Genomic DNA, 25617 nt, shown 5'->3' with positions numbered 1-25617 from the left:
TATTTGCTCTAAACTGATTCTGCTTATGAAAAGATTATTTTAGTGCTCAATCAGGCCTTTTATCATTCAGTAATTCTCTTCCATTTCCCACACACAGACAACTAATAATCAGTGTTCTCATAAGTCACTGTACTGCGTCTACTCTTGAACCTAAAAATGCGTGTTCCATCTGAGACTGATGGAGAGCTAATTGAGCTACACTTTGTCAAGGGAAGGTAATATGGACTGACTCGCCTGCTTGACCCAGACAGAAATTGTCTCCTTTAATGGGGCAGCTACACAGCACAAACCATCCAATTAGGAAGTCAGCAAAGTTCAGTGGTAAAAGCAGCAAGGTGGTGGGATGAAGGTTAATTGCCATGTCATGGTAGGAATAAATAAATGTGAAACCCAACAACCCCATTTAACTCACTAAATGAACACACAATTCCTAGTCCCACAGTACTGATGGTAAGGCAGTAGGCATTCAAGATAAACAGGGGACATCTCTGCATCTAGAGCCTGAGAAATTATATGTGAGTTAAGATCTCTTCTCACAGATCAAGAGCTTTTTAAAGAACAGAAGAAGAGGAATGGAGTGCGGGATAAAAGGAGGGTCTTTTCTTTCTTCACGGTGAGAAAGAAGGATTGTAGGTCAGACTGATAAGAGATCATAGAGAGTGGGAAATGAATGCTATTCTCAGTGGGAATTCTTGCTCAGAGAAGATGAAGGCCTTGCTAGTGATTCTATAGCCTCTAGTCCAATACAGGTCTCTCACTTCCTCTCACTGAATGAGCTTTCAGATGCAGGAGCTGGCTAGGCAAGAGTCCCATGGCACTGCAATATTTAGTGAGACAGTGGGAACATTTAAACATCCTATCAGGAATCTAGAAATTAGCAGGTCAGATGTAAGCGTGGTTTTAAGCGAGTACTCTTTAAAACAAGCACACTATCATCGAAGTCTAGAGACCTTCTATTCCTGGAGGAACACAGCACTGCATATTTTAGCATTCTACTTCATTTAACACACTCTGTTCAGCTCATCAGCTAATTACCAAAGCCATCATGAGTTGAGTTCAGTGTATTAGAAGAGAGAAAACAGCTGTGGCCCTCCAGGACCTGAATTTGACACCTCTGCCACCTTTAAAGCTTCAATCATGGACTACTGAAATAACAAGGATTAGACCTGAGAGTACTCGAGAGCACAATAATGACACATACAATGAGGTCCTGACGACTTCGAGATTCTGATCAGGAAATGTGCTTATTGTCAAAAGCAGGGGTTCTCGAACATTTTTTGCAGTCTCGGACCCCTTTGAACTGTAAAATGAATTTCACAGACCCCCTCGGTCAAGGCTTATTTCCGAACATTCCTGAATATTCTACTGACAGAACACTTCTTTGTTAGCTAAATATGTTAACTAAATAAAACACACACACAGACAGCTTTGCCTCACGGACCCCTGGGGTTTGAGAACCTTGGGAAACACCGGTCTAAAAAAATTATAGTGCTGTTAGTCTATGAGTCTGAACTGGATATTTTAGTGTCCATGCTTCAGGATTGTGGACTGGATTGTACTGACTCTAACTTTTATAGGTATTTATTTTTTTATAACCTCTCCTGAGGCACCCCTAAAAAACCTCTCTCATGATTACAAGACTTCTTTTCACAATGCGCTCATATCTACCATTCTGTATCGTTGCAGTTTGCAAATCTGGGTGTCGCTAAAACGAGAATGTGTTCCTTTTTGATTCGGGGACATCTTAAGGTTTCAAGCTCATGTCCTGTCAGGGAGTTTTTCTTTGCCACTGTTGCCTCTGGCTTGCTCATTAGCGAGCTACATCTAGGTTCCTTTAAAGCTTCTTTGAGACAGAGTCTATGTCTGAGGTGAACTAAAGTTAATTTTATACAGCTTTAACAGTAGCAAAATACCCACTGTGGCTTTACAGTTCCACACCAATGTCTCGAGTGTTTTTTCCTTGTAGCCAAAATGGCTTCTGGATCCCATTTTTATATAACTTAAGGATACATTTTGGAGCAGAAATGCAACGCTTACTTCTATGAAACACACAGTGGAAATATGCCAGTACCACACCTACACCTCCTTCTGCCACAGCACATCTGGATCGCTCATCAGGAAAGCTTTTTTTCCCTCCTCCTTACCCAAAAGCAGTGTTTCAGTCTGAAAACCTCATCATTAAATCATTATGGTGTAGTCTAGTATACATTGTACAGCATTAGCAGATACTTTAAACGAGGGGTGTTTTTTAAAAAACATTAGTATTAGATGATGTAGAGCATGAAATTGAGATATTTATTTATTTATTTATTTATTCTCAGATCATTTCCCCCTCTCCTCCTCCACAATAGGTGATGTAGTGGTAAAGAACAAAAAAAGCTTAATCTTTTACTCCTGCCAAGCATTGTGCAGGATCTCATCAGAGAGAATTAGTAGTGGGGCTCTCTTTTGAGACGCACTAGAGTCTTATAAAATGTCTGGCTCAGTCGTTGCTCATTACACAAACACTTTCTCAAGCCCCAAGAATGATGAGAATTCGAAATCCAAATAGAGCCATGTGCTGAGATCAGGCTGGGTCACAGGCCTGAAGTAATAAGAAAAGCTGCGAAACTTTTGATGTTTCACTGTGTTTTGCTTCTTTTGCTGAAACCATTTCTCTGGGAAATCTACCTTAACACCTAACATTGTTTATGATATAATTTCCGGACTTCTTCCTAAATCAAAAGCACACACAAGTAGGCGGAGTGTGTATCATGACACCTAGAGCCCTTACAAAAATAGGGTACACAGCTTTAGTAGAACAGTTTCCAGTTTCTGGTCACTGTTTCTTTAAAAGGATAAACTGAAAATCTTGCCATAATCTTATTACGGATGCTTTACTTTTATACACAAAGGTACAGACACGGTGTCTGATTTCTGGGTTTTTCAAGCCATTTTTATTATCTTGAGAACTTATAACCTAAAGTGACATTTTCTCCATAAAACCTTTTCCAAAATATGCAGCTGTCAAATCTCCGAGCACTAGTTATAAAAAATCGGTTTAATAAAGTAAAGGAAAGATAAAATGAACTATTTAGCATATGGTACTTTGGTTTTTATTTATTTATTTAGTTAGTTATTTATTTTAGTGCGTTCATTTTTTATATTAATTTGAATTTTTCAAAGCCGTTTTCAAAGCTATACATATCATTAAAAAATCTCCATACACATAATTCATACACTTCGATGCCTTTGTACTGCCTTTTTACTATTTATGTCTACTCTAGGAGATGTCTATAAAAAGTGGTCCATTTTAAGAGTGTGAATAATAACCAAGGCAAAATAGGATCTTCACTAATTACCAAGCCAGTGAACCTAAACTAATTACAGTACATCTTTAATAATAGCACCATATCTGCAAACTCCATCTCTATCTGCTATACCCGCTGCCGTGTTAGCGCATTGCGGTGATTGAAGTAAAAAAAAAACCCAAAAGAGCCGATATACATCACTGTAATGTGCTAGTTTCCTACAAAGAAATATAAACAGGATTAGTAAATGACATTTAACAGCGTACCGCCTTCAGTGCTCAATAACCGTTTGTGTCTGATAAACTACGTTTGTTGCACTAATAAAAACCATACAGTATACATTGCTGACTACCGCGATGTATGGCCTAATTAAATGAAACGATTGCACGCTACACTCACAAAACTGCCTGCCCTTTCGATAAAGAACCTCTCATATGTTTACTAACTCTAGCATCTCAATCGCAACGTCTTAATCACCCATAATATAAAGCCGACACCACTGGGAACTGCCAGAAAAAGTCGTTTTACTCATTCTAGTTAAAAAGTCATTGCTGCTGGTAGCTTTTTAAAGTGGAGGGAACTATAGGAGCTATACAGCATCTTCCTATAAAACATCTCAAACATAAAACTCAGCACAAAGAATTCACTGCTAGCAGAAGACACCAGCGAACACTGCTGCAAACTCTAGCTAAGTGAGGAAAAACCTTCAAGGCAATGCTAGGTGAATGAAAATAACAGATCTGCACCTTGCTTTTCTGAAATGGAACAAAATCCACCCTCCACTGTGACCTTACTCGATCAAAGTTAACCTATGTATCTAACTTATGGCTCCATTTAACAACTACTGGCTAAGGTTATAAAGAACAAGCCTAAGTGTCCACAATTTATATAGAAGTAAATAAAATGTTCTTTGACACCCATGATTGATTCTAAGTAGGCTGGTAAGTGCCAAAAACATGTTTGCACACATGGTCTGAGAAAATGGCATCAGTGCATTACTAGTTTTAAGCAGGAACTTAAAGAAGGATTGATATTATTGGTTAATGTTATTTTTTGTACATGCATAAAGCATATATTTAGTAGACAAAAGGGGGAAAAAAACAAGAATTTTCTTGCTCAAATCATTAATGTGGATGGGTTTTTTTTTTTAAATAACCGGGACATGAACGAAAAAGGTAGGAAAACAAACTGTTTTAGCCTTTAATTAAATGATTTGTAGAAAAAGGAAAAATTGGTAGAACTAAGTACCTTTTAGTGCCAACTGGTAGCAATGTGCCTACACAAACCTCAGTAAAAGGACAGAATGTAGCAGTCATTGAAGAAGAGAAGAGCACTTCATTCCCTCTCTTCTCTCTCTCCCACGCTCTTTGTAAAACTGAATAATAAATGAACACGCAGTGTTTAAGCAGTACTTTGAAAGAGTGAAGGGCTTAGGGGCCACATGGGGAGCATGCATGAATCATGCACCATATATAGAGAGCACCAGTCAGGGCCATGCTCTGAGATAGTGAGATAGGAGGGTGACTTGTGTGCTTTAAAGCCTGCTTGCTTATTGCTTATTATACACAGCTTGGCCTCTCTGTAAGGTAATTACCAATGACTCCAGAAGCCTGGGTGTGCTTTTGGCCTTTATTATCAACCTCGTAGCACAAAACCTTTCATTAAGACAGACTGATTGAAAGCCTCAGCTGGTTTCTGCCCTGTAGCTATCATTTTGTGTCAGGGGGTAAAAGAACTTGCTCTGAATTCTACATTACAATAGTAGAAATAGATATTATCCTGGCACGATTAAAAGGTTTTAAGAGCAAAATTTGGTCACTGGAAGATGAAAAGAATCAAATGGAGACCCTTTCCAATTATATAAAGGAAACTTTATCGATTAGTGTTAGAAAAGTTTAATTTGGCTGGTACTGTACAGAGCCTTTTTGTTTCATAAGAACATTTCGACTGATCAATCTTTAACTATTTATTTTGCTTCCACAGAGAACTAAAAATACCCCCATATATAAATGTTACCATTATCCTGACAGATCTTTGTGCTGGAAATTATGTAGCCAAAAATGGCAATGAAATGTTCTTTTGGGAACCAAACATGGTTCAACTATCACAAAGCTCTAAAGAAAATTTATAAAGGGAATTTTTATTTATTAAGCACATGTGTAACCTTGGATAAATATATATTTTAAATATTTTTTTTTTTAATTTTCCAATATATTCGATACAATGTCAGTGTCACGAATATTTGCAGTTGTGAATTCAATATTCATGAATATTCATGAAAGGTCGAATAGTAAATTAGAAATGGAGTTTTTGAAGAGGTTTTAGGTGAATGATAACTCAAGTGCTATTTCGTAGTAATCAATCTAGCTAAGCTAAGCATTCTGCTTTTGAAGAACCATAAAGGTCAGCAGCCTGTAATCTCCCTGAGGACAAGGGAGTTATAAACAGGAGATGTGTGATAATACTTCAGGATAGTGCTCTGTTTTTGCTAAATATAGTTCCACAACATAAGTAAAAAATAATATAATTTGAATGCTGTTTACTTTTGAAGTGCCTGTTCCTTTTAAGCACTACTTAAGATAGTAAATGTGTGAAGTTCAACAATTTTATTATACTGTTTCTGTCAAGCTTTGAGGTAATTACGTGTTTATAACTGAACATGGACCAAATGAATAAATAATTCTGTCAGTGAATGTTGTACTGGAACAAATACCTCTTTCTATTTGAACAGTCGCTCTATGAAAACATGGCATTGACTTTACTGGATTTAACTATGTTTGTGGACGTCACTCAACAAGCAACTGTTAAGTCAAGTCAATACATCAAATGCCTCATCTCCATATTTATTTCACAAATCAATCAGTGACATCAGATAATCATTTCAATCCTGAATCCAATTCGGGAATGTCACACCTTTGGTCAGATGACGGATGTTAAAATGTAAAGAAAGTGAAAACTATTTATAGAATTCACATCACACTGATGGAATGCTTCAGACATTTGTGAGGACAAAGTGCTGTCTCTCCATAACTAATGACGTCTTAGTAATACGCCATGCCTGTGCTTGTTACATTCACGGCATTCATGAGTGTCAGGATGCATGCAGTGTATTTTAGCAGCTATATTCTACATTATAATATAATATACTACAGCTATATTAATCGGAAAGAAGAAGAAACCATTAGCCAATCCAAATTTATGCTCCACTCCTATCTGCAGTGGTCCACACCTACGGTCTTCCTCTGATTACTCCTGTGAGAATCTATAAGCTAAAAATAAGGAATGAATGAACTGTGCACTCACACTGCAATTTACACTGACAGTCAAACCTTTTAGAAGCGGGTATAAGTGAACTGAATAAAAAAATCTATCTCTAACTGGAAAAGGCTAATTAGGATCAATCTAAATAGACACTTGTAGCAAACATTATGTATCTGATACACAGATTTTGCTAACAGTATATTGTATAATATTAACTGTAAGATAAATGTCCGCTTACAGCAACTTGCAGACTTACAGTAATCACTGTAAGCGTCACTAAACCATTACAGGTTGTACTTAAATAGAGCATTCACTGAAATGGGATGTGGTAGCTTAGAGGCTAAGGTGTTAGACTACTGAACAAAGCTTTTTGAATCTCAGGTCCACCAAGCTGGGCCCTTGAGCAAGGCCCTTAACCCTCAATTGCTCAGAAATTGCAAGAAATGTAAATTTAAAGTCCCATTAGTGATGGGACAAGTGCTTCATTATTTTCCTTATTTTATTTATTTATAATAATCGGTAAACTGTAAAAGAACATATATTCAAAAACATTCAATATGCCAGACACTCACTTTGGAAAAACTAATTTCATGTGGAAAAAGTAATCTGATGTGGAAATTAGTAATGATGCACACTTCTTACACTCCATTAGTTAACATCATGCAGCATGTTCCAAGAGGGACAGTACACCAGAAATAACGTATTTGGTCATGTCATTATGGTCAAGTACACGCATATAGCTGAATGTTATTTCAGATCATAATTCAAATAGTACTCATTAATTTCAGCATCCTCTCATAATTTCAGATTACTCTCGTACTCATTTACCCAGTGCCTCCTCATTGGATTACCTACAAGGAAAATGCTCAATTGTCAGAAGACATTAAAGCTGCAGATAATGCAAGCTGGGGATGAAAGAACGAGAGATTGTTTTCATCAGCTCCAGTGTTCTGCACTGGTACACTAGGGATTTGCTTTGTGTGTGTCACCAGGCGCCAAAGCACTAAATTAAACCAAAGTAGAGCTATTCAGCTGGGATGAAAAGGAGCAGTCAGCAGACTTTCTGATCACTGATCTGATTTCTGACAAGATGCATTTAACCACAGAAACTGTTCACTTGAACTGAACCACCATACAAGGAACAAATTCAAAACAAGCCAAGAATATATTTTTTTTTTTATCGTTCAGTTAATATGTAGAACAAACGGCGAATGTGCATTCAGGATTTAGGAATGTTTACGCTGTGTCCCCTGAATAACTGATTGGTTTTCAGGAACTGCTGCTGCAAAATTAATGACATCAGAATATCACAGTATTAGTTCAATAATTGCTGAGTAGTTCCTAAAGCCGAAGGGATTTGGTCAAAATGAAATTAACATCAGATAGATTGTGCATGAATTAATCAGTATCTGAAGTCAGGGTTCAGATTCTGATGTGAAATTGTAGTGATAAAGCTCTATTTCAAGTGTGTAGCCCCTACACTGTGCCACTATCCTGGCCGCAATATTTCTTCTAAAACATTAATAACATTCAACTCACATAAATAAACGCCAATAGCAATTACAACAAAGTTCTAAGACTTTCCGTCATTATGCCGTTATTTGTAGCTCCAGGTAATGTAAAAAATCATATTGTATGTGATATATTCATTAAAAAACATACATTCATCTATCTATCTATCTATCTATCTATCTATCTATCTAAGCTAATTTCGCATACTGCACTTGATATAGTTTTTCTTGTGTAATCGCATTTTTCTATATAACGTCTAACAGAATCCTGACAGTCGATGGATGATCCGGTTTCTCTAATGCAGCCTGCATTCTAAACACAAATCCTGAGCTATCAGACTGAGAAAAGCACACTTCACTAAACAGTCATATGCAAAGACTAAAGAAATAGAAAAGGAAGAAAGGCAGAAAATGTTTTTTTTTTTCATTCTTATATTTAGAAAGTAAGTTAGGTAAGTTACACAAACTCAAATAAGCAGCAAAAAGTAAATGACTTTTAATGAAATATATAAGTAAAGGTTGAATTTTACAATAACGGTAATATTAGGAAAATCTTTTTTATTTATAGAAAACTGTGACTTAAAGTATGAAATTAAAAATGTAGAAGAGATTCAAATGAGAAATCATCCGCCTCCAATCGCACACTGATATTAGTTACTGATGGTCAATTATTGCTCAATATGGACCCAAAGAATGTGTGGGGGGGGGATATCAGCAAACTAACAACAGCTATATTCCTACTCCTGGAAATATAAGCCAGCATGATAATAACTCATGATTGAATGCTAAGCGCTAGGTGTCACAATACAAATTACCTTAATGTGTACACAGCAGCAAAGTGAGAGCTATTAGGTCTGAATCATGCTGTTACATCTTAGATCAACTTCCAGTGGTCTAATGCTAGTGGAAATATATGATTATACTGTATGTAGTAATGAATGTAGTGAGTAAAAGGTAGAGATTTTTTGTTATATAGCAATTTATTAAGGAAAAGCCAGTAGGAACAGATGTATTTAAAACAATACGGTAACAACATAACTGTTACGCTACAAGATAGCAGTATTCGGTTTGTCCTTGCAAGCAGAACACAGATGTGAATACAAGCACTGGGGAGGGAAAACCTGAGAGGAGTCTGATACGTCTGGTTTAGGGGAGAGAGATTAGGGACAATGACTTGACAGGGGTTTATGGGAAAGGAAGCATTCACTCACAGCAGGATTGTTAAAATAGAGACAGAGAGCGGCGTGCAAGTTCTTGCCAGTACTTTAGACAGGTGAAAGAGGGGGGGAAGAATGAGCTCTGTAAAGGGCCCCAGTTTCAGCTTTCACTCAAGCTAAAAATACAGGCTGTTTATCAGCTCAGAGGCACAAGTGCAGTTTAAGGCTTTAGGTTCAACGCTGATAGATTTTCTGGATGTTATTTCTGAGCAGGATGTTTGACAGCTAGGGCGTATTCCCTGTGGTAATTCCACTGCTGTTAATAACTACACTTGGTGGAAAAGTGTTTCACATCCCCTCGGGTAAGATATCAACAAAGGCATCATCAAGGTCTAATAGCTTTGATGAGTACTGTATAAAGATCTAGGCGATACTGTAGCTGATTGTATCTACAGAATTCAAATCCGTGAGAGTCTATGAGCTAGCACTCGTCTTCCTCACGCCTCGATGTGTAGAATCAAAAAAGTGACGGTAATGTGGTTTGATTCGATTCAGATTTCATTTTTCACTAAAGAACACTGACCTCAGCCCTTGCCCTAACTTTAACCTTTTATACAAATGAAATTGTGCTTCTGTTAGAGCTAGACATGTTGGTCTTTGTTATTACAGACAGAACATGTGCTATTCATTATCTTAGTGCTTTTTTTTAATCCCACAGGCTGACTAAGAGCATTAATATAGATGAGCTTGAATCAAATTCAGATCAAATCAGGTGGGGTTTATTGTCTCTTCTACATACAACCTGTATACACTGAAGAGAAATGTTTATTCACAAAGTAGCATGGTGCAATACCATGCAAAAGCCTTGCACAATACATGCATTAAACTCCCTACTCTGTCTTACAATTTAAGCAGCAAATCTGTCCCTGTGTCATTGGAGAAATTAGAAAACTCTCCCAGTAGCAAGATGGAAAAAAATACAGTTCAAGAAAGAGGGGTGGGGTGAATACTTATGCTAGGGACTATACTTAAGGAACATACAGCATGTCAGGTGTATTTAGAAAATTGTTCTTAGCTAGGAAAGATATATTCCGAGAGGAAGGAGTAAGTGCTATTTGTAAGAAACCGCCTGACCCAGTCAAGCTGCATTGAGAGGAGTTGGATCGAAAGGTGTGAGAGAGGTCATTATCCAGCTACAATGGTCTCTGAGAAGTTCTGTAAGAGACACAGAACGTCTCAGGGGAAAGTCTAGAAAAATGACTTCTACAAGAAAGCCTGTGCAACAGTTATACTTTTTAAAAAAAAAACCCTAATGGCTTCTTTTAATGGACGATGGAGAAATTTCTGGGTCTTACACTCATATACGCTTTGTCCATGTGCTGGGTGATTTGTCTTCATGCATATATGAAGAGGATACAATATGATATCGGTAGAAATTATGTTTAAATTCCTATTTCTAAACTCTAAATTGTTGACCCTTGTTCTGACCACCCACAGTGCTGGAACGCATGGATATGCAACACCAAAAACTGGGTCTCAGTGGAGTCTCATTGACATGTAACGCATGAGCTATGGAATGCTCCATGAGAAACGCCCCTTCGATTCGTCTCAGCATGTTCTGTAAACACGGAGAAACTGTATTTATGTTTGCTACCATGTCTGTATTTATGCAGACCAAGTAAGGCTTCTGAAGTCCATGTAAAGCATGATATTTTTCCTGGGGAAATATACCACAAAGGCTCAACTGCGCGCATTGTGGAAAGTAAATAACATGCATTTTGAAGGTCATGCAATCTTACTTCAGATGATAATGATATACTGCATCTTCTGCTATCTGACACTGACAGGCATAATAAGACATTTACTTTTAGAATTCGGAACTAAAACTTCATTTTTGCTCACAGGTTTCACTGTGTGATGTGATTAGGGAAACATACCCAAGGCAATAACAGTTTTTGTTCCCTGCTGTTCTGTTTTCATGTTCAGGTTCAGGATTATGTTCTCTCCTTATCAGACAGGAAATAAAACAATACTTGCATAGCTTTTACATGAAAGGAAATTTCTCAACCTGAGCTGCCGCCCAGTCTCCGTCAGATATACATCAGCTTAACTAAAAACATAACTTTCCTTTGTTTTCAGTTTCAGCATTTAAAGATATCTTTTTATAAATGCAATTTTAGAAGTAAATAAACTCTGCTTTGGAAATCCCCCTTCTTCTGAGTCTATTTCTGAGAAGGAATTTAAGGGCCTGGTTTCTAATGGATTGCTGAACATAGCTGTAGATCTGCGACTGTTTGACATCCTCTGAGGCTTGTGACCCTTTGCTGCAATGGGAACAAGATACTCCCCATAACATCACTAGGCCACCCAAACACTGTGCGACAAAGATTAAATCCTGGAGGAAGGAAGGAGATGAAGAAGACTTCTTCTACAAGGTAGAACAAGAAAGATCATCAAATATTCCTTCTGTACACCACTCTGAGGAGATCTATGAGAAGATATCCCTTTTTTTTTATTATTTCAACTCAGCCACACTTGCGCTTAGAAAACCTAAGCAATTAGGATCCTATACCGAAGCATAACTTTCTCTAATGTTGGAGGACATTAATTTGAACATAGTGTTTCATCATGAAGCAATCAAATTGTATTCATGGAGTAATGACCAATTGTTCCAAACAGAACAGACTGCTGTTTGTGTTTTGTATAAGTTCTATAAATGTGACATATTATTAATATAAACTATGCAATAAATATTAACTGTTTAATTTCTATTGTGACTTTTTGTCGTGGTAAAGCTCATGAAGAGACGTTGATGCATTTTATATTGAAAAGGACACTATAAATAAAATTACAGTTTGTCTGGATTTCCTGAAATCATGTAATGTAATTGATCACGTGCCATATATTTCATGTATGAATCAGAGATTTATAAAGGAATTAAATAAAACATTAGAATAGGCACATAATCGACAAAGGGTTCTTTTAGTCTTCTTATAGATACAATCTAAGAATATTTTACTTTCATTCACTTATTATCTGTAATCGCTTTATTCTGGTGAAGGTTGTGGTGGATCCAGAGCCTAGCACAGTAAAAAAAAAAAGGACATATAGAAATACCCCCTGGATTTTAGCAGAGCACCATGAACACACTTTCACACCTAGGGGCAATTTATCATGTCCTACCAACTGGGAGGAAACTAGAGAACTCAGAGAAATCTCACATGGACATATTGGAAAAAACTGTCTCCACCGAGACAGCAACTTGAGCTCAGGATCAAACCGGGAACCCTGAAGCAGCCATATTACTGCACTAATTATATAATGATTGTTACTTTCAATGTTACCTTAGCATATGTTGTGCAAGTGTATAGTTTTTATTTTAACAATTTAATTAACAGACTTTTTAAGAACAATTGTGAACAAATTTAGAAATGACACACAACTTGTGCTATAAAGCTTTCACTGAGTAATATTTATCTACACATACATCTGGGTAAAATTTGTAATTAAATATGCTAATAATTATTTGAACACTGTTGTTTATGTGTTGTTTTCCTGCGAATTTTATTGTAATATTCTGTGTATCGAAAATGAGAAAAGCTTTTGAAAATGCCCCGAGAGATGCTTTACAAATGGTGTGGTTTGTACAGACTGTGCTTGATGGGGTTTGGCTTTAGCTTTATTAAACTATGCTCAGTTGATCACTAAAAATATGAAAATATATTATAATACATGAGATAAGGAAGGGAAGTGTTGGTATGAGGCATGTAAATTTTACAGGTTCAGCGAAGTGGCGCTCTGGAGAACAAACAAGACAGATGCAGTCTGGCATTTACTGTCACTGTGTCATTGTTATGCACATGTTTAACAGAGTAGAGCAGTATTATGCGTTGTATAATATCATACATGCCAGGACACGTGCATGAACCCCCATCGAAAAACAGGATTTGAACAGAAACTACAGAATGAAAGGCCTGCATTCAGGTGTTGTCAGTTCTACTGGGAATATTTACAACCCACACTTCCGACAGGCTTATTTCCAATTTTCAGAGAAGTATTTTGACTGTGGATCTTGGTGTATCAGCTTGATTGTGAGTGACCATGCATGAGTAATGATGTGAGAGCAAAGTCTTTTAGACGTGGAGTCCTGAGTCAGCGCTTACTGTATTAAAACAGCTTAACGCTGTAACGCTGTGCCGGCATTTCAAAGAAGAGCTACTTGTCAGGATGGGCTACATCAAAAAGCTTGACCTTTTCTGCTTTCTTGGAGGTCAGTGTTTAAAGGTAGCACTGCTTCCCCATGCAAAGTCAAATGCATGCCAATAACTAACTCTGCAGGGTGAGAGACCGGTTAAAAAAAACAGGCAGTTGACAGATTTCCTGTGGCACCTTCATAATACACACTTCTTTATTTACTCACCTGCTTCCCACACTCTCTGAGCCCAAAGCCAGGAAGAATTACTTATACAGACAGTGTACACCGTAGCCAAGTACTGTAAAGGTTCACCAGTTCATTTCAGCAAGTCAGAACCTATTGGAGTCATTACAATATGTGTTGGTGTGTTTAGTTACAATAATGGTTCAACTACAGCACATATAAAAAAGGTCCAAATGTCTGAAAATCTACTATGTCTTTAATTAAAAGTTGGAAATTAACAGAGGTTTTTACATTTCGAAATATTTAAAACAAATAAAGTAAATGTTTTATATCTTGAATATTTAATATTAAAGATTCTGGAAAAATGTAAGCAAAACTGTGATATAGACCACGTTAACTGCTGCGTGCAAAAGGTCATGATCTAAATTGAACCTGACTTAAAATGGACCATGCGCTGTCAATAATGCAAAAAAGAGGACAAACCAAATACTAAGAAATTCTGAAATTCATGTAAATAGTCTGAAGATTCCACAGTGGTTGTCAGTAATATGAATTATAATGACGTGTGTTGTATTGAATTTGAGAAGAAAATAACATTTCATTAGTGTCCTCAGACTTTTAGAGCCCATTTACTATTGCAATCACAATAAGCACAGCTCCAATTTCACATGCATATAAAAAAAAACAAAGATTTTATATTATGTTGGCTGAAATAAAGCATTTCAATGCCAGGCTTTCATTCAGGTTTTGAATGGTAACAGGATATTTGTTTAGTCAGAGATAAAGTAGCAGTGATTCTGTAAAGACAGTAGAGATCTTATCATCAGCTACTGAGATTGCTGTAGTGAGGGGTTAAACATGAACCGGGTTTATGTTGAGGAAAACCATTTCATTAAAGGTAATTATTTATTATCATCACAAATATCTTTAACCGCTGCACACTCTCATCATACTACAGATAGGTGGTTTCCAGGTGCATTCCTCATAGATGGCCTGCTGGGCCTCATGCAGAACTCTGTGGAGTTGCTTGGACAAGTTTCTTCCAAATATTTTAAGTGAATTCCTGTCATAGCAGCTTGATTCAGTTTAGGTCAGTGTCCTTTATAGAGGCCCTTCCTTCCTTTCAGATATCTCTTGTACATCTATGAATTGTTTGGGATTGTTGAACATTTCAAAAGTCCATTACACTAGGAGTAGCATATATACCAACATATATATATATATATATCCATTGTGGTTTTCCTGCTTCTGCTGACATTTCTCCATTCCTGAGTAAAGCTATCTAAGAACGTGAACATTTGTTGTGTGCATTAACAGAAAGAATTCCAGCTGGTTGAAGACATCCTGCTTCATGCTGTACAGTTAAAATAACTATCAAGGAATGTTTAAACCGGGTGCCGAGATAATCTCTCTAAATCGTGTGATCTTAATCCTGAGCTTGACCAGGCTGGTAAACTAAATGTCTAAATGCCTGGAAATGTTAGTCATACAGCCTGACACACTCATAATTAAAAGTTAATTAAAGGGAATTACACTGACTGAGCAATACTCCAAAATGTGATGAATTTCTAGGAAGTGGAGGAGCTCTACAATTCAACGATCCATGAGCAATCACATGTGCTTTTAGTAAATATATCTTTTCTGACATCACGTAAACACTCTCTGTCTGCATTTCTGTATGTAGAATCAGATTTTAAACATACCCATTGACAAATTTTAGTTCACATAAACCTTTCATACAAAACCACAACTATGTTTGGGCATGAAATAATTCCCCCACAACTGTTTCCTAATTTGAACATTGGTTGAGCAATAACAATCCCCACAGGCGTCCTCTCCTCCATAGCAGGCAGTGCTTTAGTTATTTCAGACAGAGAGCTGAGTGAGGATTGGTGCAGTGGCCACTCCACACTTGGCCGTGTGGAGCTGAAAACAAGGGTTTAGAATCCAAATGCACCGAAATAATGCTTCCTGTCTAACCTTTAGAGCTGGAGATATCCTGTTTGACTGAGGCAAATCCCTGCTGGAGCTGGACAGTCCGGCACTGAGCTGACCTGCTGTCTGGCAATCCCTTTTTTGTTTTCTATCTCCCTTTCTCTTTTTTAACCACTTTCTTTTTATATGTGCCCTTGCAGGTCATTGAACACTATTGGGCAGTGCTTCTCTTCCACTCAGCAGGCCTTGCTTTAGTTCACATAGAAAAGTGAGAGCAGGTCAGAGGGAAAGTGGGGAAAAAAGAACGGGGCAGAAAAGTAATTTGGGTGAAAGTTGAACTAAAGTTGAGCCTGGATTCAGAACGTACAGCAATCAGAGAATAAGAGGAAGAGAACTTGACCTGTCAGTAACATTTACCTCAGAGCGATATAGACTCGCAAACTAATTGTTCCTTCTACACCTTTGAGAGTATCAGATGTGCTTTTATAATAGTGCCCTAATTATTCTCCACTTTAGCATCCTGAAACCACTGAAAACTAGGCGAGCAGACAAGATAATGTTAATGCTAATTAATTACTGGAATTAAGTCTGACTTGAGCTTTATATCAAATGCCAGGAGACTCAACCAATGGGCTTTAATAGTTAGAGCAACCAAGCTGAATGATGATGAAACAATCACTCCACAAGCAATCATGCTTATTTGCATATCCTCCAAGACATATGGGCATTCAGAAAACACCGCATCAGCTATTTGCTTTCCTTGGGTGCTTTTTTTATGTGCTCAGAGCTGGGAGAAGGACAAATGTGCATCAACCTGGGGGAAACTCTGTGTTAAAGCAGCAGTTTCTAATTTACAGATCCCTGTGGTGCCTGTGAAGATAACCGCAATTACAAAATAAAATACTGACAATCCAGGCCTCGATTGACTGTATCTTCCGTGTGCATATGTCTAAACTATATATATGCCTAACAAGAATTGTGTTTTCATGACTACTTCAAAAGCAAATAATCACTTATTTGCAAACATGGCAAACAAAGGGAATGTGGAAGTGCCGATAAGAGTATCTACAGTGTACAGAATCATTCTGTCATAAGATATATTGAAAATATTAGGAGAGGGAAGGTGGGATTACGGATGACAGGAAGGCATACTGCAAAATCAAAAAACTGGGCATAACACAAAGACAGGGAAAATACGTCTCCACACAAATTCTCTGGGCTAGTTTCTGGTCATCTTGCATGGGTTCTGAGATTGATTTGGTCTGGAAATGTTTCTGAGATCTGGCAACCCATTTCACTGGCTGATTTAAGAAAAAGATATATAGTATAGAAGCTTTGTTGTAATTGGGGGCCGGAGCCACTATCTAGCTGAGAAATATTGTTGAATTTTCTTAAGTATCTTGTTTTTTTATTTAAACAATTATTATATTTTATTAAAACATGTTGCATACCAGACCTCTAATCCAGACATACACTCTGCATAGCCTACTGCATGTCTTCTGGGTGAACTGTATTGATTTTGTATGAATGAACAAGTCTGAAATAACTGGAATCTACTGGCCTACTCAATTCCATCACTGTGCCCACATCTACAAGAGCCTGATTGATTTTTGCCTTAAAAGATGACCTAATGATGAAGGCCTACGACTACAAACTCTGTCTTCTGTTAGAGATCTTCAAAAAGACCAGTACCACACCCAAAACAAACTCGATTCATGTTTCCATAAATAATCTGTATTGGGCATTGGAGTTATTTCAGAAGTCACAGGAGACAGACTGGAATAAATATGAACTTATAGCTGGACAGAATATGAAATTAAATGGATCTATCATGCACAGTTTGATTTATTCATTTGATCTGATGCATTTTAATTTTTCAGAATATTGCAAGCCATAAACCTTTGTGTAACAGCACGAGACTAATCTATAATAAGCACCCAAAGGAGGCTTGTAATATAGTATATTAGCCTCTCCTCTCAAACCCAATGCCATGAGCATCCATCATCTCTGACAGAACAAAGCCAGCCCTTTTAACAGAGAAGGTGAGAATAGCTCATCAGAGCCATTTCTGTGATTAGACATGGAGAAGTCACCAGTGACTGGCTAAATGGACAGAAGCTGAATGGAAGAAGAGCCATAGGGATTTTCTGTCATTGCCATGGACTCTGGTCTGTCATTAAGACAGTACAAAAGGATTGAAGAGGACACAATGGGTGAGGTTTAAATATGAAGGTCATTTTCTTTTTCATTCTATCCTTTGTTCCTGTCTCCTTCTTTATCTTTGGCAGTTTAGGTTCAATTAGCAATCGGCTTTATCCACGTGTGTGTGTGTGTGTGTGTATGGAATGGAAGAATCTGTGCCTTCTATATACTGTATACTTCTATACTTGTAAACACTGCATATATATATATATATGTGTGTGTGTGTGTTTGTGTAGAAAGCATTTTTAGCTACAACTATACAACTATGTGGATGTTTTCCCATAAAACTAGCTTTTCACAATAGCACATACACCAATAAAGTGAACTAGGTGTGACTGTGTGCCAGTAATTTAGGTAACAAAAGCTGGACTAGTAAAGTTTTGCACTGAATCCATACCTTGATGTAATAGTGAAATGCATTAGAATCTTTTTAGAACTGAGGTGCTATGCATTACATAACTTGTACATTGCCCGTACTGAGCCTGTTAGAATCAACAGGAAAATGATACTGAGAGAACAGTGTGATACTGCCACCTGATTAACTTGGCAGTGTTATTATAAGAGCCACATCCCGTACAGTCACTCTGAAATTTCCATGTGCCACAATGTCAAGACTGTACTTTTGTGTAAAAAAAATAATAAAACAATGCAATCATATCTCAACGTGTGACACAAACATGAAACCCAAGAAAGGACACCTGATAGAATAGATAGTGCTGTTAATTTATAGCTATAGTTTTATCACAGAAAAGGTAATTTATTACAGATGCCACCTTGAGAAATAGGTGTGAAATAGGATCAACTGATAGAAAGCATTTTTCACTTTCTGCTGCAAGCTCTTATATAAGTAAGGAATAATACATGGTAAGAAATGATTTCATGCAAAAATGATCAATGGCATGGTGTGGTGTGATGCAGCACATCCCGAAGTGCTTCATTCTTCCTATACCAAAGCAATCTGGCAACCCTAAAATTATTTTGCTATTAAAGAAGGTGTAAATGGATATCAATTTGCAGTTACATTTAATATTGTGGAACGTCAAGTCTAACATTATAAACAGTTTTACAATTATAAACAATTTTTTTCTTCACAAAGAAATTGTGACTTCTCTTGTTAAGAAACCACAGTGCACAAAGTCCTCTGTCCTGAAGACTTTCCCATGTCTGAAATCTGAACAGCTTCAACCCATGTCTGAAAAAGGAACAGCTCTATTTCTGTTACAAAGCTCTGACTCTGAAGACTCCTTCCAAAAATGCTAAATAAATTCTCCTTCTGTTCAGTCGGTATTGAGGATTCAACAGCGCTCCAATATAAAATACTTTAACATAATAATAATAATATAATATAAAAAGCTATGCGAAGAAAACTTAGTTTATCAGAAGGACATCTCTAGTGCAAGTTCTGCTGATTTCTGCAATTTATAACCCAGGCTTCCTCTTCCATATATGCATCATGAAGTGGTCAAAACCATGTGGTTGTATGAGTTAGGTGCGTGCTCAACTGGGACTGTATGACAGCGGTGCAAGCTGATATGTGGGTAAACTTCAAAGGCATTGGATTAATGCGCAAGTCCTACATATAAAGTCATGCAACGAGTCATTAAAATGCATGAAAGCTTAAGGAGCCCGAGTGCTGGGGTGATAAGGAAAGAGCTGTCAGCAGCGATCGGCCTCTATTTAACACGATTGTAAAGTGACTGGCTCATGGCAGGTTGACAAACCACAGTATGGGTCTGATTGTGTGTGTGTATATGTGTGTGTGTTTGTGTGCAAGCTGGGTTAATGAAAGGGAAGAGCCAGCGGTATTTCTAAACACAGTTCAGAGCATACAAGCTAGAATGCACATAGTACAGGAAGACTTGGACAAGGCTGTTCGGTTTCTCTGTCCTTTCAGCAACGTGTTTCCGCTTTGAACGTCAAACCATTTCACCTACGCATTGGTGTGACAATGTGCATTTATCCAAAACACAGGGTTATGACTAGGACAGTCCACATCTTTTTCCAGCCACAACCAAAGAACTCACTTTCATCTGAAGTCAATTCAATGGCCAATTCAAACAGCTATTCACTCTGCCCCTTCATGAATGATGCACCACACTGTTACACATTTTGAAGCACAGCCATGGAACCAGAACCGAAATAGGAGGCAGCATTCCTCAAAGAATCCCTGCATAGCCTCTGTTTCTGATCTTCGACTTTGTGCCAAAACTCTGCCAGACAAGTGATGGGGGGGGCGTAAAAGAAAAGGCTATTATGTCACACTGTGGGGAAGAACTTAAGAGTTTGGAATTACAGTCTTCAGCTCTCCAGTCTAAAGTGAATTGGGTTGTATTGGATTGAATATTATTTGCAGAAGAACGCAACCTGAATAAATGGACTGTGGTATCAATGATCTCTAAACCACAAGGACGAGAAGAAAAGGAAATGCAATGCAGACTGGAATTGAATAGGCTTTTTATTACAATGTGAACCATGACTTCTGAGGAATATGATACATTCTCAATAAGCGGACACTAAATATATTCGGGTGAGCTTTATGGGATTACTGTAATGTTAGCAACTGTCGTTTTATCTGTATCAGGACACGTTAGTAGAGAAGACAAATTAGTACACCGATACTTGAGACAGAGTCTCGCAAGGCAAAGACACCCTGATATCAGGACAGACCACGGAATCAATGCTCATTTGCATGGAGAAGCACTTCTAAGTATTTCGGAAGCGCCACACTGGCCACATAGTGTCCTTAATGATGTGTCTGAAACTGAAGGGCGCAGAAAATGTGGGCCGCCCGGAGGACCCCGAGGAACATTTTGGGAAACACTTTTTTAAAAGCCGTCTCTCTTCTGCTGCCTGCGAGTAGGATCACACTTGCATTCAAACCATTAACAAGCTGTCTCCTTCCCTCCAACCACACCCCATCTCCTCCAACTATGTATAACTAATGGGCTTGCCTTTTTAAAGAAAAAGGGCAGAGCTAAGCATGTTCTGTCTCTGTTCTGGCTGAGAGTAGAGGTAATTTCCAGGCTGGAAAAATGTAAACAGAAGCTTCAAATGAATTAAGTAGCCATAGCCAATGCAACACAATATTGCAAATCACACATTTTTTCTAGGGTATGTGGAAATGAAATGCTTTGTAAAGAAACCACTTTCATCTTTACAAACTGCACCTTTAAGCCATAAATACTACAACAATTCAGGATATATGCAAATGTTATACTGAAACTAATATCCAAAGATTCTCATCATGACCAGATTTTTCAATAGTCCAGTATAGGATGAAAGGGTCTGGGACAGTCAGAATGGTCACTGATTTCTCAGCTGACGCCTTTCTTCTACATAAAGCAGATGGTACAGGATATACACCACTCATTCTCAGCACAAACATATATCTACTACACCCACAGGCTTCTGCTCCAACATATTAGCTATAAAAAAACCACCTTATCGCATGTCTAACAATATCTAACATCTAGGCAGCTTATGTCTGGAAAAGTCAAAATAAATCTCACATCAATATAGATCAAATTCAAGCAGGTATGGGGTGTGATGGTCCTCCCAGCAGTTTTTAGACTGATGATATTATTAGTCCATGACCTAGTGAACCAGTATCAGGATGTATTTATTGATAGAGTCTTCAGAGCACTTCTGTAAGTCACTCTGGATACCAGATGCTATAAATGTAAATGATCATGCTTTTGGTAATATGGAGCTTAAATATACATTAATATACCTGTTGTAAGTTGCTATGGCTGAATGCTGACCAAAATTGAGTGTATATGTTTTTTTTCTTTCTGACATCTCTAAGAAAACATACAATAAATATATTTAAGTATCATTTTAATATATTTAAAATGACATGGTAATATTTTTTATTCAGGTTGCTTCATAAACTTGCCCTGGAGTTCTGATGCACCAGTAAATGTATTCAGTCTGTCTAATGATGTGTAGATCTTTGCTAAGAAAATGGAATCTGTTCACAACGTGTTTAGGGTTTTTTTTTTTTTCACAGCAACACAAATTTTCCACTGCAAACTTAATTCTTTAAAATGTGGCCATCATGTTGTTTTCCCCGAAGATTAGGTTATAAATGTAAAGGCAAGTGAGTTGTCTTTCAGTGGAATTGGAATAAAATCCGTGAACACAGTTTTCTCACTTTTTTACTTTTAGGGGACTAGAATTTTTATTTCTACTTTTACAAGAGAAACATATTTCAGTTCAGAAAGGCTGTAGTTGTCTGAACTATATATAGTGTAAATGCCTAAAGTTGATCACGTGCAGATAGTCCATTACACAAATACACATGAAGCACTGAAGTTCTGAGTGTTTTTATCTTGTTGGATTCAACATTCTATGTAAACTTTCTAAGTCTTTTAAAACACCAACTTCCAATACACAGTACTGCATGTTCACAGAGCAGTCACAGGGTCACAGGGTGAGCAGCTCGTGGTTACTCACCTCCGACGAACTGCACGCCCCCCGCCACGCGGCCCACGGTGCGCGAGATCAGCTCGGACACGCAGCATCCCATCAGCGCCGTGAGCGCCACGAGCAGCAGCAGCCCGCAGCCGGTGCCCGTGATCACCGTGCAGATGCGCCACTCCACGCTCGGGATGCCCTGAAACGAGGCGTAGCGGCCGCACTGCTCCAGCATCACCGTGGCCTGCCTGGCCTCATCACGCACCGGGTACGAGCAGCGACGGAATGTGCCGAAAGACACCGGCTTGTCCATCTGAGATCCGAGCAGCCAGTATGGCATGAAGAATCCCACGCAGCACGCCACGGCACTCAGCAGGGACACGAGCGACCACACCACACCCGCACACGTTAAACTGGACGCCATGGTGTTCGATATGTTAGACACTTCCCAAAGATTTGTTCTTCAAGACAAAACTTGTATCCTCTTGCTCTTTTTCTGATTATCCCCACGCGTTTTTCACCATGGTTTTCTGCGCACTGCGTTCCGTCTCCTATCACACACACGCGCGCGCACACACACACACACACACACACACCCACACACACACACAAAGTTATCTGACGTATACGCACACATGTCCTGCATTATTGCATAGTGTATACACATTTAGGGTTCTCTTATTACTAGGCTGTGTCCTAACTGAACTGCGCAACAGCTAAAAAGTTGAAAGTTTCTTTCCATTCGTCGCTTTTGCATTTTGCATTCAAATAATTTCATAAAAAGCTAATGCCATAAAAAACAGACGGACATGCATTGACAAAAACTTTTTTACTTCATCGTTTGGCGATCCGTGCGTCCGCATGCGTTGTATTCTATTACATGTTGTGTCAATTACAGCAGTGCAATTAAATGATAATAGTGTTGATTAAATACCTACATGAAAACAATTCACAGCTTGCAGTCTCAGGTTCAAATCAGCGATAACATATCCCAGAGTCAGAAACTTAACTTTCTCCAAGACTCGGAGACAGTGTTCGCTTCAGCACGTTCCCCAAAAAGTCCCCTAAACGTGCTGCTGGGAATCCAGTGCCCTCTTTCTACATTCAGGCTCCAGCTCCAGGTTTCAGTTCCTCGGATCCGGAGATCTCTGTACAGCTCGCGCTCAGATCCCGAGATCTCTGTAAGGGTGGTTCAGCTCGCGCACGGAGAGAAAAGTGAAGCTCGAGCGCAAAAGTGGGGGACTCTATATGTACGCGTGCGTGTGAGCGCGCATCTCCGCCCAGGAGGATGGGCCAGTTCTCATGCCGCACACACTGAAGCTGGTAAGGAACTTACATTACCATAAGCATTAATGCAGTTTAAAGGAGATAATTAATGCTGTGCTATACTTAAATCTAACCCTAACCTCAATCTCACTAATCAAAGTGAAATCTTCTGGCTCATTTTATATACAAGCTACAGTTTAAAGAAGAAGAAGAAGAAGGACCAGGAAAATGTTCCTAAATGTCCCATACATAGTCAAAATTTATTTTCCTTGCACAGGGAAACTAGGTCCTCAAAAAGATCTAGAAACAAACCCCAATCCCAATACACCCCCTATATTATGGTGTATGTGATTAATGTGTACCCAATAAAATTTGAATGTGAATATTATGCTATTACCCATTTAATGTATCCCTTATTGACTTGTGTATGAAGTAATGCTTATCTTATCCCTACTTTTATTGTAAAGAAATCTTTGTATTTTCCAAAATAAAAATAAATAAATACAATGCTGTTGTTTCATTATGTTTTCTTGGGGAAAAGGACATTCCAGAAGGTTTAATCATCATGTAATCTTGTCACCACCAGGACATTTGGTCTCCACAAAGAGATAACTGAACCCACACACACATAGTCTAGACACAAATTTTGCAGCTAGTAATTCCTTTGTTCCTTTGAGAGTAGAAAATTTCCACAGAATAAAATTCCAGAGTGGTGGGCGTAATGCCCAGGCCCAAAACAAAACTAGCAATGATGGTTGATCCATGTGTCATTAACTCACTAGACTCTCCTAGGCACTCCACAGGACAACTTCCCTCATAAAGCAGAGCTGAACAAAGCACAGATTCAGTCTTTGACTATAATTTTGTGAACTGCTATTTAAATATGAGGACAAATTTAGATTTAAGCTTTTTTAAATACCTTATGATATAAACAGTGACTATAAATCTATAAAATCACAAGTACAGCTAGGCTGACTTAAAAACCATAATTAAGTACAGTTATTGTTTCAATTTGCTAATACACACAATAAGACAAATTGAATAAAATCTACAACAGTGAATCTCGATGTGTAACACTTTTTATATCTGTTATATATTTTTGTATCTTTTTCAAATAATGAAATGTAAAAAGCCACAAACAAGCAGTTTGGTTACTGAAGTTAAGATTCATGATAGATTTAGGTGCAAGTATGCTGAAGTATTTATTAGCTGAATTAATAATTATATCAATATAATGTCCTCAAATTGATTCAGTCACTTTACTGTATGTCCTTTACACAGAGTCACACAAACTACATGCATTTCCATATTTATAATCTCCTCATTCGTGACCTTCCTCTCCCTCAATTAATATGACTTTGACTTGCCATGGACCATCTGTCATGTCAGAGTTGCTACTGGTTCATCCAAAAATGCAGCAGAGGGTGGCATGGACTGTGAATATGTAATTCGGGTGAATGCTGTATCTTACAGTGGTTGAAGTATAACTTTCTGAGCTGTACTAAACATGCCGGAGAGTGCGAGCAATCTGTAGGAGGACCAGTGACATACACCAGGGAGGTGTTGTTTGTTGAGTGCAGGAGATAAAGCATGAGGTGCATGCCGGGGCACGGGAGTTTACAGACAGGAGGCACTGCTGTGAATTATTCAGAAAGTCACTGCACACAAAGCCATAACCCTGTTTCTTACCTGATTTTTTCTCTCTCTCGATGTACTTCTGTAATTTTATTGATGTGCTGTAATGTAGTCGTTTGAAAGAGCAAATATATTCAGGGTCAAGGACATCTGTTTTTGTCTCAATATCATGTTTAGGTGCAGAGGTGAGGTTGGGGTGATTATACAGAGATACTGAGTCAAAAAAAATTGATTGTGAAAGGCAGTCTTAAGCCAGCTCTGATCCTGGAGCACCTATGTCCTCTTTTTAAACTGACTTTTGCTATTTTGTCAAAGGCATTTATAACATGTGAGTCTTTATCATTATTACTTCAGTGAATCCTGAGCCTATCCTGGGAACACTGGGGCCCCCTTAATGGGATACCTGGTCTGTCGCAGGTCACCACACACACACACACACACACACACACACACACACACACACACACACACCTAGGAGCAAAACAGCATTGCCAGTCCATCTATTAGAATGTTTACTAGAGGAGACTGATTAATCTATCGGAAACATGCAAAACTGTACATGAACC

General features: G+C 38.1%; 1 protein-coding gene across 1 annotated transcript in view; it reads right to left on the bottom strand.

The window, feature by feature from the left end:
- The window catches only part of LOC131368338 (LHFPL tetraspan subfamily member 6 protein), a 51197-nt gene extending 27819 nt beyond the window's left edge, over positions 1 to 23378 (bottom strand). Inside the window, exons 1-2 of the mRNA XM_058414395.1 lie at positions 23089 to 23378; positions 22190 to 22701 (exon numbers count right to left, since the gene is read on the bottom strand). Of these exons, the coding sequence (XP_058270378.1) occupies positions 22190 to 22574 (385 nt within the window). The 5' untranslated portion in view covers positions 22575 to 22701; positions 23089 to 23378. The remainder of the gene's footprint in view (positions 1 to 22189; positions 22702 to 23088) is intronic.
- Between the last annotated feature and the right edge of the window lie 2239 nt (positions 23379 to 25617).

This window comes from Hemibagrus wyckioides, linkage group LG17 (genome assembly GCF_019097595.1).
Source record: "Hemibagrus wyckioides isolate EC202008001 linkage group LG17, SWU_Hwy_1.0, whole genome shotgun sequence".
NCBI lineage: Eukaryota > Metazoa > Chordata > Actinopteri > Siluriformes > Bagridae > Hemibagrus > Hemibagrus wyckioides.
Note: the sequence above shows the minus strand (reverse complement) of the source record. Positions and strands in the feature narration are given on the sequence as shown.